The sequence below is a fragment of the Phyllobates terribilis genome, unplaced genomic scaffold (assembly GCF_046119375.1).
Source record: "Phyllobates terribilis strain yellow unplaced genomic scaffold, ASM4611937v1 Scaffold_7__3_contigs__length_470593459, whole genome shotgun sequence".
Lineage (NCBI taxonomy): Eukaryota > Metazoa > Chordata > Amphibia > Anura > Dendrobatidae > Phyllobates > Phyllobates terribilis.
The window spans coordinates 321353535-321368127 of NW_027362767.1; the positions used below are offsets into that span (position 1 = coordinate 321353535).

The following is a 14593-nucleotide window of genomic DNA, read 5'->3' on the forward strand; positions in this document are numbered from 1 at the left end:
TTTTTCTGTATTTTCATGACTTTGAAAATTGTACATTCACACTGAAGGCATCAAAACTATGAATTAACATATGTGGAATTATATACTTAACAAAAAAGTGTGAAACAACTGAAAATGTCTTATATTCTAGGTTCTTCAAAGTAGCCACCTTTTGCTTTGATGACTGCTTTGCACACTCTTGGCATTCTCTTGATGAGCTTCAAGTGGTAGTCACCGGAAATGGTTTTCACTTCACAGGTGTGCCCTGTCAGGTTTAATAAGTGGCATTTCTTGCCTTATAAATGGGGTTGGGACCATCAGTTGTGTTGTGCAGAAGTCTGGTGGATACACAGCTGATAGTCCTACTGAATAGACTGTTAGAATTTGTATTATGGCAAGAAAAAAGCAGCTAAGTAAAGAAAAACGAGTGGCCATCATTACTTTAAGAAATGAAGGTCAGTCAGTGCGAAAAATTGGGAAAACTTTGAAAGTGTCCCCAAGTGCAGTTGCAAAAACCATCAAGCGCTACAAAGAAACTGGCTCACATGAGGACCGCCTCAGGAAAGGAAGACCAAGAGTCACCTCTGCTTCTGAGGATAAGTTTATCCGAGTCACCAGCCTCAGAAATCACAGGTTAACAGCAGCTCAGATTAGAGACAAGGTCAATGCCACACAGAGTTCTAGCAGCAGACACATCTCTACAACAACTGTTAAGAGGAGACTTTTTGCAGCAGGCCTTCATGGTAAAATAGCTGCTAGGAAACCACTGCTAAGGACAGGCATCAAGCAGAAGAGACTTGTTTGAGCTAAAGAACACAAGACCAGTGGAAATCTGTGCTTTGGTCTGATGAGTCCAAATTTGAGATCTTTGGTTCCAACCACCGTGTCTTTGTGCGACGCAGAAAAGGTGAACGGATGGACTCTACATGCCTGGTTCCCACCGTGAAGCATGGAGGAGGAGGTGTGATGGTGTGGGGGTGCTTTGCTGGTGACACTGTTGGGGATTTATTCAAAATTGAAGGCATACTGAACCAGCATGGCTACCACAGCATCTTGCAACGGCATGCTATTCCATCCGGTTTGCGTTTAGTTGGACCATCATTTATTTTTCAACAGGACAATGACCCCCAAACACACCTCCAGGCTGTGTAAGGGCTATTTGACCAAGGAGAGTGATGGGGTGCTATGTCAGATGACCTGACCTCCACAGTCACCAGACCTGAACCCAATCGAGATGTTTTGGGGTGAGCTGGACCGCAGAGTGAAGGCAAAGGGGCCAACAAGTGCTAAGCATCTCTGGGAACTCCTTCAAGATTGTTGGAAGACCTTAACAGTTGTTGTAGAGATGTGTCTGCTGCTAGAACTCTGTGTGGCATTGACCTGGTCTCTAATCTGAGCTGCTGTTAACCTGTGATTTCTGAGGCTGGCGACTCGGATAAACTTATCCTTAGAAGCAGAGGTGACTCTTGGTCTTCCTTTCCTGAGGCGGTCCTCATGTGAGCCAGTTTCTTTGTAGCGCTTGATGGTTTTTGCAGTATAATATATAAAGACCAAGCTCAACTTATGAAGAGGGGTGCCAGGAACACAACATACTCGTCAGTGTAGACAAAGATTCCGGCACACCAAATGAATTGAAAGAGTCAAACTTATGGATACAATAATAGGTGCTTTAATTATTTCTCCAATATATACTTGCTCAAGGTGTTCAGTATAGTTGCCCTAGGGCAACTATACTGACAACACCTTGAGCAAGTATATATTGTAGAAATAATTAAAGCACTATTATTGTATCCATACGTTTGACTCTTTCAATTCATTTGGTGTGCCGGAATCTTTGTCTACACTTTCAAAGTTTACCCAATTTTTCGGACTGACTGAGCTTCATTTCTTAAAGTAATGATGGTCACTTGTTTTTCTTTACTTAGCTGCTTTTTTTCTTGCCATAATACAAATTCTAACCGTCTATTCAGTAGGACTATCAGCTGTGTATCCACCAGACTTCTGCACAAAACAACTGATGGTCCCAACCCCATTTATAAGGTAAGAAATCCCACTTATTAAACCTGACAGGGCACACCTGTGAAGTGAAAACCATTTCCGGTGACTACCTCTTGAAGCTCATCAAGAGAATGCCAAGAGTGTGCAAAGCAGTCATCAAAGCAAAAGGTGGCTACTTTGAAGAACCTAGAATATAAGACATATTTTCAGTTGTTTCACCCTTTTTTGTTAAGTATATAATTCCACATGTGTTAATTCATAGTTTTGATGCCTTCAGTGTGAATGTACAATTTTCATAGTCATGAAAATACAGAAAAATCTTTAAATGAGAATGCGTGTCCAAACTTTTGGTCTGTACTGTATATATATTTTTTCTACCTGCATGTGTGAAGTGCTGAGTGGCATTTTGATAAATGTTCATCGGCTAACGGAGGCAAAATGTTGAAAACCTGCTTTCAATTTGGATATTACGATTGAAAGAAATTTACAAGAATGTTAGACTTTTTTTTTTTTGTCAAATTCCTAAATATCCATTCAATTGTGTGTCGTTTTTTGTTGTCTAGTATGTAGAAGGTCCTTTTGAGAAGTATTTGGAGCGATTAGAAGATCCTAAGGTAAGCCATTAGCTAGGCGCATCGATACTGGTGATCACATGTTTTTCTTTTAATTGCAATTTAATTCTGCATCCAAAAATGCTGTGTAGAACTTCAAAACATCTCATATTAATATATTTTTTTTCCCTTTCATTTTTAATATTCACTTTACTGGTCTTGTTTGAGCAGCGCTCCAGTTTGTGTGACCTGAGCTGAAGGCAGCAGCTTTGATGTAGAACGTTGATCAGCCCTAAAACAAATCACTGCTCTAACGGAAATCTACCCAAATTCTGAATTTACATTTTTTTTCCTGAACACCCAACAAAAGATTAAAGGGAACCTGTCACCAGAAAACTCACAATGAGCGACATGCATCGCAGTACCCAGCGCTAGAACAAGCAGAGCCTCTGCCGATACACTCATTGGCAATCAGCTCTGATGAAAGTTTAAATGCAAGACCGAAACGTTAATTTTGATACAGATTGCCTATTAAACTAATATCTTTCACTGCAACCTCTTGAGTGCCAAGTTTTGTCTACTATACTACTTACGGGTTGGAACCTTACTTGGGCACCTTTTCACACTCCCCAGGAGTGTCGTATAGTTCTCAGCACTTATATTTTCCAGATCACAAAACAAATTTAAATATTAGACAAAGATATCACAAGTCAACACAAAATGCAGATTTTAAATGAAGGACTTTATTAAGCGAAAAAGAAATCCAAACCTACAGGGCCCTGTGTGAACAAGTGATTGTCCCCAAAATCCAATAACTGGTTGGGCGATCATTAGTAGCAACAATTACAGTCAAGCATTTGCAATAACTGGCAATGAGCCTTTTATAACGCTCTGGAGGAATTTTGGCCCACTCATCTTTGCAAAATTGTTGTAATTCAGCCACATTACGGGGTTTCTGAGAATGAACCACCTTTTTAAGGTCATGCCACAGCATCTCAATTGGGTTAAGGTCAGGACTTTGACTAGGCCACTGCAAGGTCTTAATTTTGTTTTTCTAAAGCCACTCAGAGGTGGACTTGCTGTTTTGGTAGACAGCAGAATTCATGGCTCCACTTACCACAGCAAGTCTTCCAGGTCCTGAAGCAGCAAAACAGCCCCAGACCATCACACTACCACCACATTATACTGTTGGTGTGACGTTCCTTTTCTGAAATGGTATGTTACGTCTATACCAGATGTAATGGGACATGCACCTTCCAAAAAGTTTTACTTTTTTGTTGTGTGGGGTCTTTGTGACTTCTTGGATGAGTCATTGCTGCACTTTTGGGGTAATTTTGGTTGGCTGGTTAGGTTCACCACTGTTCCATGTTTTTGCCATTTGTGGATAATGGCTCACTGTGGTTCGCTGGAGTCCCAAAGCTTTAGAAATTACTTTATAACCTTTTCCAGACTGATAGATCTCAATTACTTTGTTTGTCATTTGTTCCTGAATTTCTTTAGATTGCAGCATGATGTCTAACCTTTGAGGATCTTTTGGTCTACTTCACTTTGTCCGGCAGGTCCTATTTAAGTGATTTCTTGATTGAGAACAGGTGTGGAAGTAATCATCCCTGTGTGTGGCTAGGGAAATTGATCTCTGCTTCCAAAAGAATGTGATAAACCAGTTAATTTATGTTTTAAGGGGGAGTGGCAATCACTTTTTCACACAGGGCCCTGTAGGTTTGGATTTCTTTTTCCCTTAATAATAAAGACCTTCATTTAAAAACTGCATTTTTTGTTTTACTTGTGTTATCTTTGTCGAATATTTAAATTTGCTTTGTGATCTTAAACATTTAAGTGTGACAAACATACAAAAGAATAAGAAATAAGGAAGGGGGCAAACACTTTTTCACACCACTGTATAATTAAGTATACTACATTAGTTGTGGTGCTGCTGAAAGTACCTGGAATCATGTAGTCATGATTAGAGATGAGCGAAACCAAACTGTAAAGTTCGAGGTTCGTACTGTCCGGTGCTGAACTATGAATGCTGACTTCTCCCGCAAATCCGTTTTAGTGTTTGGACTTCCGGGCGGAGAGAGACAGACTGGTAGGGGGTACTCTGCTTCCTTTTGGCAGCCCCCTAGCCCTTACTATGACCATTTTACAGCACCAAAGTTCAGGTCCCTATTGATGTCTATGGGGTTTGGGTAGAGTTTTGGTAACCAAACCAAACTTTGGACTAAAGTTCGGTCGAACCCGAACATCCACGAGTCCGCTCATCTGTAGTCCTGATGTGAACTAGGAATCTTTACCTTGTCCGTTGTCATAAATGGACAGGTTTTACTTTTTTTTTCTCATGTAGGGAAATGTTCCTTTTGTTGTTGGAGAGGACAGAGAACTTCTGACAATGATGCTGCTTAGATTTGGGGGCTGCCTAAAACACAGAAGTGGGGAGGTGGGGGTCTGCAGATAGAGATTTTAATAAGGCATCTTTTTGTAACACTGGTTGTAGTTTCCGTGCAGCTCCCCTTAACACCTCCTAGTTTGTATTAATCTTGTGATGTAGGAGATGATTCCTCGATCGTTCTTGGGTTGTAGCCCTGATTCCAAAAGGTCTTTTGGAGTCCACCAAGGTGTTTGCCTCTATCTGTAGTGTTAGAACATATCCGATTGTATCTGATAGCCTGTCTGTAGACCATGGGTGGGAAACCTCAGACCCGATATAGAGTCTGATCTGCATATCTGGTACGTGTCGCACATGTTCAGTGTGACACGTACCGGCGCCTGGGAATCAGCACTACAGGTCTCACTGTTCCCAAGCGCCGGTGCTGAACACTGCCCTCATCATGGTTCCCTGCCGGCGCTGTGATCATCACCAGTAGGGACAACGATGAGGGTAGTGGTAGTCTGATCCTGGTGTCACCATCTGTAAAAATAAGAAAATGATAAAATCCATATATTCACCTGTCCTGAGATGTCCCCTGCTGTAATCCATGAGACCACGAACACCAAGGTGCCGGGGAGAATGAGCTGCTCCGGAGCTGTGCTCAGTGAGTGACAGGACACTGCTCCGGAGTTGCTCACTGTCCCCGGCTTCTCGGCTTCAGCGGTTGCATAGATTACAGTGGGGGACAACTCCGGAAAGGTGAGTATGTGGATTTTATTTTATTCTTGTTTTTACATTGGGGACATTGCTGGAGCAGACACTAGTACCCTCCCTGATCACAACGCCGGCAGGGAACCATGATAAGAGCAGCGTTCAGCATTGGTGCTTGGGAACAGCGCTAACTGTAGCGCTGATTCCCAGTTGCCCGTCCGTGTGATCCTGATGCAGCACATGGGCAGAACACAGATGCAACACGTAAAACACACACAGGACACGCATATCGCCGGTACCGGAAATATCCGGAAGTGTGAAACCGGCCTAAGAAGGTATGTGCAGAAGATGTGATCAATGCCATTTAAGGGAAAAAAACCTTCTAATGAGGTTCTTTTTAATTACGTAAATGAAAACTTAGTTTGATGCTTCACTTACCAAATCTAGCAACTGTTTTGAGATTGTATTCACTTTTGGACACTTTTTTTACAAGAAAAACTTTAAATGGCTATAAACAGCTGTCAATGGTGGGACACCCATCAATCAGCTGTAATATGTGAATCGGTGGAGAAAACTGTCAGTGAAGCATTAGACATATGCCCTTCAAAGCAATGTTGTCTGTGCAATGCAAGATGCCAGCTTCCATACAGAAATATTCTCCAAGAGATTAATATCCTGAACAGAGCACCTTCTTCCAATAAGTCAGTTATAGAGTACATGATGACAATTTATTTTAGAATATACCTTTTTACAAAACAATATTCTTGGTTTTTGCATTTTTTTTTGTTTTTCTAATACTGCTTTCTTTTCATGTAGGAGAGTGCAGGTCAGCTTGAGATTACGGCTCTTTCCTTAATTTTCAAGTGAGTAAAAATGATTCCTTTGTCATTATCTAAATGGTACAACAGTTTCACTAGGGTTATGTGCACAAAACTTTTTTTTTTTTTAGTGTCTGAAAAAGCACTAACTGAAAGCTCAAATAAACGTATGCACTTCTATGTAAAAGCGACTTGCTGTTCATATGTTCAGGCTTTTGAGTCTTTAGAACTGCTACAGGTTTCCACCAAAGACTCAAACCAGCTATACATGTCTTCAGGTGGTTCCCACCTTGAATACGCTCTATACGTTGTAATACAAGTCAATAGAAAGGCTCAAAAGATTCCCGGATGTATTTTTGATTGTTTTGTCAGCGTATTTGTTTGAAAAACTGATGGCAATTTCTTCATTGGTAAATGGAGTTAAATTCAAGAAAATGGCAGTAGAAAACAAACCCTAAAAATGCTCACAGCCAAAAACATCGAAAGTTCTCTGGAATCGATCAAAACAGTTGCTAAAATACATGGTTCAAGAACTAAAAAAGACTGGTGTTTCCTGAAACTTCTTTCTGTTGAAAAGGTCAGCAGGTTTGCCAACCTGGAAGACAGTGTGCCTGAGGCCACGGCCCCACTATCAGTATTCGGTCAGCATTTCTCAGGAGTGGAAGCCAAAACCAGGTGAGGAACAATCAGAGAAAAGGTATAATAGAAACAAGTCACCAATTCTGCATTTATCACCCACTCCTGGTTTTGGCTCTCACTTCTGAGAAAAATACTGATCAAATAGTGATGGTGGGGCTGTGGCCAAATACTGATAGTGAGGCCGTGGCCTAAGGGGTGTTATCTATACCTTCCCAAATCTAAGTAAGGCTTCATTCAGGTATCTATTTTTCACAAACGGTACACATACCCATCATGTAGCTGTTCACATTTCCGTGATTTGAAGAAGTAAACTTCTGGTATATGGGCAGCCTGAAAAATTGTGCTCATTTTTAATGTACTATGTTCTTGGTGTATCTTACTCCAATAGTCTTCTGATCATGACTGGTGTAGGAAATGCCAGCCTTTATGAATTCACCTGCTATAACCATGGTTTTGTACTTGCAGAACATTTATCAAAGGCAAATACTATTACTTGGTTTTGTTTTAACATTGATCCCTGTGCCTTTGTGTATCCAAGCGACTACGGGAGAGAGCTAAACTACCACACATTTTTCTCCCTGTGCCTAATAATACAGAGAAACGTGCCAATCATGGCTCTAATGGTATAACTGAGCACTTTATTTCTGCATGTCTAAGTAAATGTTCTTATCCCTCATTTTCAGCCAAAACTTCATTCTTTACAAAAGTCCTGGGAAACCACCCACATATGCAACTGATGTTAACTGTGATGGAAAGGTAACTGTTTTTTTTTCTTTTATTATTCTAATGTACAGTACAGACCAAAAGTTTGGACACACCTTCTCATTTAAAGATTTTTCTGTATTTTCATGACTATGAGAATTGTACATTCACACTGAAGGCATCAAAACTATGAATTAACACATGTGGAATTATATACTTAACAAAAAAGTGTGAAACAACTGAAAATATGTCTTATATTCTAGGTTCTTCAAAGTAGCCACCTTTTGCTTTGATGACTGCTTTGCACACTCTTGGCATTCTCTTGATGAGCTTCAAGAGGTAGTCACCGGAAATGGTTTTCACTTCACAGGTGTGCCCTGTGAGGTTTAATAAGTGGGATTTCTTGCCTTATAAATGGGGTTGGGACCATCAGTTGTGTTGTGCAGAAGTCTGGTGGATACACAGCTGATAGTCCCACTGAATAGACTGTTAGCTGCTTTTTTCTTGCCATAATACAAATTCTAAGTAAAGAAAAACGAGTGGCCATCATTACTTAAGAAATGAAGGTCAGTCAGTGTGAAAAATTGGGCAAACTTTGAAAGTGTCCCCAAGTGCAGTTGCAAAAACCATCAAGCGTTACAAAGAAACTGGCTCACATGAGGACCGCCCCAGGAAAGGAAGACCAAGAGTCACCTCTGCTTCTGAGGATAAGTTTATCCGAGTCACCAGCCTCAGAAATCGCAGGTTAACAGCAGCTCAGATTAGAGACCAGGTCAATGCCACAGAGAGTTCTAGCAGCAGACACCTCTCTACAACAACTGTTAAGAGGAGACTTTGTGCAGCAGGCCTTCATGGTAAAATAGCTGCTAGGAAACCACTGCTAAGGACAGGCAACAAGCAGAAGAGACTTGTTTGGGCTAAAGAACACAAGGAATGGACATTAGACCAGTGGAAATCTGTGCTTTGGTCTGATGAGTCCAAATTTGAGATCTTTGGTTCCAACCACCATGTCTTTGTGCGACGCAGAAAAGGTGAACGGATGGACTCTACATGCCTAGTTCCCACCGTGAAGCATGGAGGAGGAGGTGTGATGGTGTGGGGGTGCTTTGCTGGTGACACTGTTGGGGATTTATTCAAAATTGAAGGCATACTGAACCAGCATGGCCACCACAGCATCTTGCAGCAGCATGCTATTCCATCCGGTTTGCGTTTAGTTGGACCATCATTTTATTTTTCAACAGGACAATGACCCCAAACACACCTCCAGGCTGTGTAAGGGCTATTTGACCAAGGAGAGTGATGGGGTGCTATGCCAGATGACCTGGCCTCCACAGTCACGAGACCTGAACCCAATCGAGATGGTTTGGGGTGAGCTGGACCGTAGAGTGAAGGCAAAAGGGCCAACAAGTGCTAAGCATCTCTGGGAACTCCTTCAAGATTGTTGGAAGACCATTTCCGGTGACTACCTCTTCAAGCTCATCAAGAGAATGCCAAGAGTGTGCAAAGCAGTCATCAAAGCAAAATGTGGCTACTTTGAAGAACCTAGAATATAAGACATATTTTTCAGTTGTTTCACACTTTTTTTGTTAAGTATATAATTGCACATGTGTTAATTCATAGTTTTGATGCCTTCAGTGTGAATGTACAATTTTCACAGTCATGAAAATACAGAGAAATCTTTAAATGAGAAGGTGTGTCCAAACTTTTGGTCTGTAATGTATATCTTAATTAACCCTTCAGAACTTGCTTATTTTGGGACTTTAGAAAAAAACTTTTTTTTCTGTGGGATGAGTTTTGTTAGTAGCACCATTTTATGGTGCATCTTATGAATATAGGCTCCTTTTTCTGAAATTGTTTTATGCTAGAAAACTGGCTTAAAACACTTTGCAAAAATATGTGCAAGTTTTGGGCTGCTTCGTCAACATGGGAGGAGTTGGGATGGGACGTGGCCACGCCTACCCTTCAAATTCTTCAAAAGTGGTACAGTTCATTACATCAGAAATGTTACTCCAGTTCCTGAATAGAGTAACCTTTCTGGCGAAGTGCATGGAGGCGCACGCAGTTCACAAATGTTATCTTCATTCAGTGGGCAGTATTGTTGTGGCGATACCAAATTTATGTAGTGTTGTTTATGCTTTGATACTGTTGGACAATTGAAAATATATGGTTTCTGGCATTTGAGATAAATTATGATTTTTTTTTTCCATTGCATAGGTAATTACAGATGGGGCATTTGAAAATGCTTTTTTTTTTTTCTTTTGGTTTTCCCTCTCCCTACTAAATAAAAATATTTAAAACCATTTTTATTTTAATTATGACATGGATTTGGTGGGCTTAAGTTTTTGCAATATTATTAGTTCCTTAATGAGCATATGCTACACTACTTATGAGATTCTCCACCAGGATCTGATAGGTTATGGTATATGGCAAACCTGGAGACCACTGTTGGGCCTCAGGTTGCCATGATAACCCATAGGCTCAACCTGATCGTATTGATAGTTTAACAGGAGGAGAGTTCTTCCTCAAAGTCCTTTTGGCTGGTCACATTGTGTCTTCTCCACATATTAGTGGCTCCGTCGGGGCTTCTGTCTGAATCTTTTTTTTTTTCAGGCTGAACTGCTGACGAGGCCTTTGACTTTAACAAGGCAGAGTCACTTTGTGCTATCTGGCCTCTATTTCAGCAGTGTCCGCCTTCTTGAGGTGGACACAAGTGTGGTCGTCCCGTGCCTGATCTCTCCCCACTCCGTACATATGACGTGGTTGGTAAATAAACTTTCATTTACAGTGAGGTGAAATGGATATTGCTAAGTCTATGCACACAGAAAAAATTAGAGGCTATGTGTAAGTTGTCACTAAAAATTTTGTTCTTCTTGTTGGTGTTTACTTTGCAGATAATGTTGTGTTGTTCCACTAATGGGCATTATGATTCTGTATTTACTAAAACTTTCCAGACAACGGCTGCTATCTGTCAAGGTATGTGAATAATTGGAGATCGTTACATTTTTTTTTTTCTTTTTTTCCTCCTCCTTCAGGGTGATTATTGTTAAAACCGTGACCCCTGTCAGTTTCTCTGAACCCCAGCTATGGGTTCTCTGGGCTATGGCGAATTTTCAAATACATTTGAGAGGAAGTGTAGCATCACATACTGGCCATGCAAGTGATGGGTCATCCATGTAATTAATGGGCTAGCTAAAGCAACTCCTTGTCCTGCTTCAAGAGTTGAGTCTTGAGTTAGGACAATGATTGATGTGACATGACAATAACTTCTGAAGTTCACTGCATGCTACTTTGCTACTCTGATCTGTAAATTAAAGTGACTCGTGCCAAAACCCCAAAGCACTATTTACCTGCAGATGTAGGGTTAATCTGCAGGTACTTAATGTTAAATTGCTGCTTGACCGCATTACTTGAAAGTACAGTTAACCAGAGGAAGTTAACTTGTAGAATCATAGAATGGTAGAGTTGGAAGGGACCTCCTGGGTCATCTGGTCCAACCCCCTGCTCAAAGCAGGATTCACTAAATCATCTCAGACAGATGTCTGTCCAGCCTCTGTTTGAAGACGTCCATTGAAGGGGAACTCACCACCTCTCGTGGCCGCCTGTTCCACTCATTAATCACCCTAACTGTCAAAAAGTTTTTTCTAATATCTAATCTGTGTCTCCTCCCATTTAGTTTCATCCCATTGCTTCTAGTCTTTCCTTGTGCAAATGAGAATAAAGATGATCCTTCTACAATGTGACAGCCCTTGACATATTTGTAGACAGCTATTAAGTCTCCTCTCAGTCTTCTTTTTTGCAAGCTAAACATTCCCAAATCCTGCAACCGTTCCTCATAGGACATGGTTTGCAGACCAGTCACCATTCTGGTCGCTCTTCTTGTATGCTGTCGGGAGCTGCTCACTTTCGGACATGGGGTGTGCACAGAGTGGTTAATCACTATACTGTGCGGCTGATGTAATCATTCACTTGCACTTTGAGGGCAAGTCAAAAAAACTGAAACAAATGTCCCCTATCAAAAGGTCTAAATGTTGCTCCAGCCAAATTTCTGCTTAAAGGGGTTTTCCGGTCCATGGGCACATTGTCTCCTTGTTCAATTTCAACTGCTACACCCAATATTGGCTGCAGTGCTGATGTCAAACTGACCATACTGTAGCCAATCACTGAGGTCTGCAGCTCTGCCCGTGTAAACACAATAACCTGCTTAGAACTGCTGAGTTTAATGATTGGCTGCAGCACTGTCTAAGTGAGATCAGTGCTGCAGTGGCAGAGACTCACTGGTGGATACGAGGATGGCAAGTAAAAACATTTTTTTTTCTTGTATAAAATAACCTATATTATATCTCCATCTACTGCAGGCTGCAAACTCCTGTTTATATCTTCCTTATTGATGGAAACTTTAACTTTTTAAAAACTTCAATGTTGTTATGTACTCCCAAACTCCACAGAATAAGGGTGGCTCCTTTATATTGAAGAAAGTATTGGAACACCTCCACATTACACCTATAGGATTTTCTATGGTCTCATTCTAAATCCATAGGCATTATCATACTATTAGTCCCTTCTTTGAAGCGATAACTGCTTGTACTCTTATCGGGGGCTTGCTACAAGTTTTTTTTTTTTTTGGGGGGGGGGGGGATTTTTGCCCATTTCTAAAGCGCATTTGTGAAGTCTGATAACTGTTGTACGACAGCCTGACTGTCTATGTACTAGGCTTTCACTCAGCTGTTGGGCAATGGAAATCCATGCAATGACCATCAGCACACTGTTTTTGTACTGATGTGAATGCCATAGTAGATTGAGAACTCTGCATTTTAGCAAAGCGTTGGCAACTTTCATTCATTATGCACCTTTGCACTCGGTGACCCCGCTGTTTCTGTGGGCTGCCACTTTATGGCCAAGTTGTTTATAGTTCCAAAAGCTTTCACTTTAAAATACCACTAACAGTTGATCGTGTAATATTTGAGAGAAGAAATTTCATGAAATGACTTTTTACATTAGTGACTCATATTACGGGAACATGCTGGTATCAGTTAGCTCTTTAGAATGCACCTTTGGTTAACAATGCTGATGAAGGCAGACGGCAGGGTTAAGAACTGGGTTTTGTACAACTTTATCAATAAGACTGAATATAAAACTTCAAAACCAACAAATATGTGTCAATGATTAGTTAATTTTCCTGGCAGAAGCTGGGTGAAACACACTTCAAGGTGCAGGGACACAGTGTGGGACACATCTATATAGCAGCACTATTCCATTTAAAGTATAGTACTTTGCTTTATACCATTAACGTTAGCTGTAGTTTATTTCAGTTGGGGAAATAGTAGCCCATATATTTACCCAGTATTGTCTCTTCTGTGTGTCTACCACTCTTTTTCTGCCTATTATCACCATGATTTAGTCCTTATGCATGGTGTCCTTTTCTTTTGAGGTATCCTTGTTTATTTTGACTTTGCTTTCAACTTTTTTTTTTTTTTAATATTTTATTTGATCCATGTATGGTTTTCTTTCCTTCTTCTGTTATTATTAGTGATGAGCGAGTATGTTCTGTTAACCCTTTCGCTGAGTATGCTCAGGCGAGCACCGAGTATTTACAGCTGCTCGGTGATATGTTTGAATCGCTCCCGTGTGCATGATTTGCAACTGTTTGACAGCTTTATTACATGTGAGGAATGTGTAAGAAATAGACATTCCTCACATGTAATAAAACTGTCAAACAGTTGCAAATCATGCACACGGGAGCGATTCAACCATATCACCGAGCAGCTATAAATACTCGAAGCTCGGCCCGAGCATTCTCGCCGAAGGGGTTAACAGAACATACTCGCTCATCACTAGTTATTATGGTATCTAGGTGGTGTGCTCTGTATAAAAAAACTTGATTTTAATTGAGATGTCCCAGTGCTTCTGTCCAGATAGTGTGTCTGTTCAACCAAATTGGCTCAGTTCGTAGTAAAAGTCCCCATTACTACTGAATATATACGTAAGATTACAGTAAAAAAATTAGAATTGCTACAAACCCCACTTAACAAGAAACTTAACGAACTGGGTATTTTTTTTTTTTTTTTGCAGCTGTCCTCTACGAATGTCTATATAGAGATGTGTTTGGAGTAGACGAGCGAGAGTTGATTGCCGCTGTTGAGCTCTTTCGAAGTGGGACAAAAAAAAATCGAAATAGTGCATCCACTGGTAGTGAAGATGCAAATTATGACTGCACTGCAGAACACAGCAAGTCATCCGCTGATGGCAGGTATGTATTTTTATAGTGAAACACAATGTAGCTGTTCACATGTTATAAGGAGCTTTAGCCTAATTTTGTCCTAATGCAATTCAGGGAGAGCACTATAGCTAAGTATTGGGGCTATTGGCATAATTGACATTAGGTTTAGATTCCCACTACTTTTATTAAAAACCACATTTCTTTTTAGACGAGAAGAATGGGAGAAAAGAGATGTTGACAATCCAGTGGAAGAGAAAACTAGCCACAGCGCAGAGGAAGTAAAGGTGTGGAAAAAAAAATTGCTGCAAATTAATAATGCTTTTGAAAAGCCGTGTTAATAGTTTGCATTCTAATTGATAAAAGTAAAGTGAACAAAAGAAAAATCTAAATCAAATCAATATTTGGTGTGACCACCCCATCAAAACACTAATGCTTCAATTCTTCCAGATGCAATTGCACACAGTTTTTGGAAGAATTTGTCAGGTTGTTTCAAACATCTTGTACGAACCACAGATCTTCTATGACTGTAGGCCTACTCAAATTCTTCTGTCTTTAAGGCCATGTGCACACATTGAGTATTTGGGGAGTTTTTTTACATCAGTATTTGCAA

The 14593-nt window shown here is 40.5% G+C and overlaps 1 protein-coding gene across 1 annotated transcript in view; it reads left to right on the plus strand.

The window, feature by feature from the left end:
- The window catches only part of ALG13 (ALG13 UDP-N-acetylglucosaminyltransferase subunit), a 145693-nt gene that overhangs the window by 37237 nt on the left and 93863 nt on the right, over nucleotides 1-14593 (plus strand). Inside the window, exons 9-14 of the mRNA XM_073642375.1 lie at nucleotides 2541-2591; nucleotides 6424-6470; nucleotides 7748-7820; nucleotides 10658-10739; nucleotides 13836-14013; nucleotides 14192-14267. Coding sequence (XP_073498476.1) covers nucleotides 2541-2591; nucleotides 6424-6470; nucleotides 7748-7820; nucleotides 10658-10739; nucleotides 13836-14013; nucleotides 14192-14267 — 507 coding nt within the window. The remainder of the gene's footprint in view (nucleotides 1-2540; nucleotides 2592-6423; nucleotides 6471-7747; nucleotides 7821-10657; nucleotides 10740-13835; nucleotides 14014-14191; nucleotides 14268-14593) is intronic.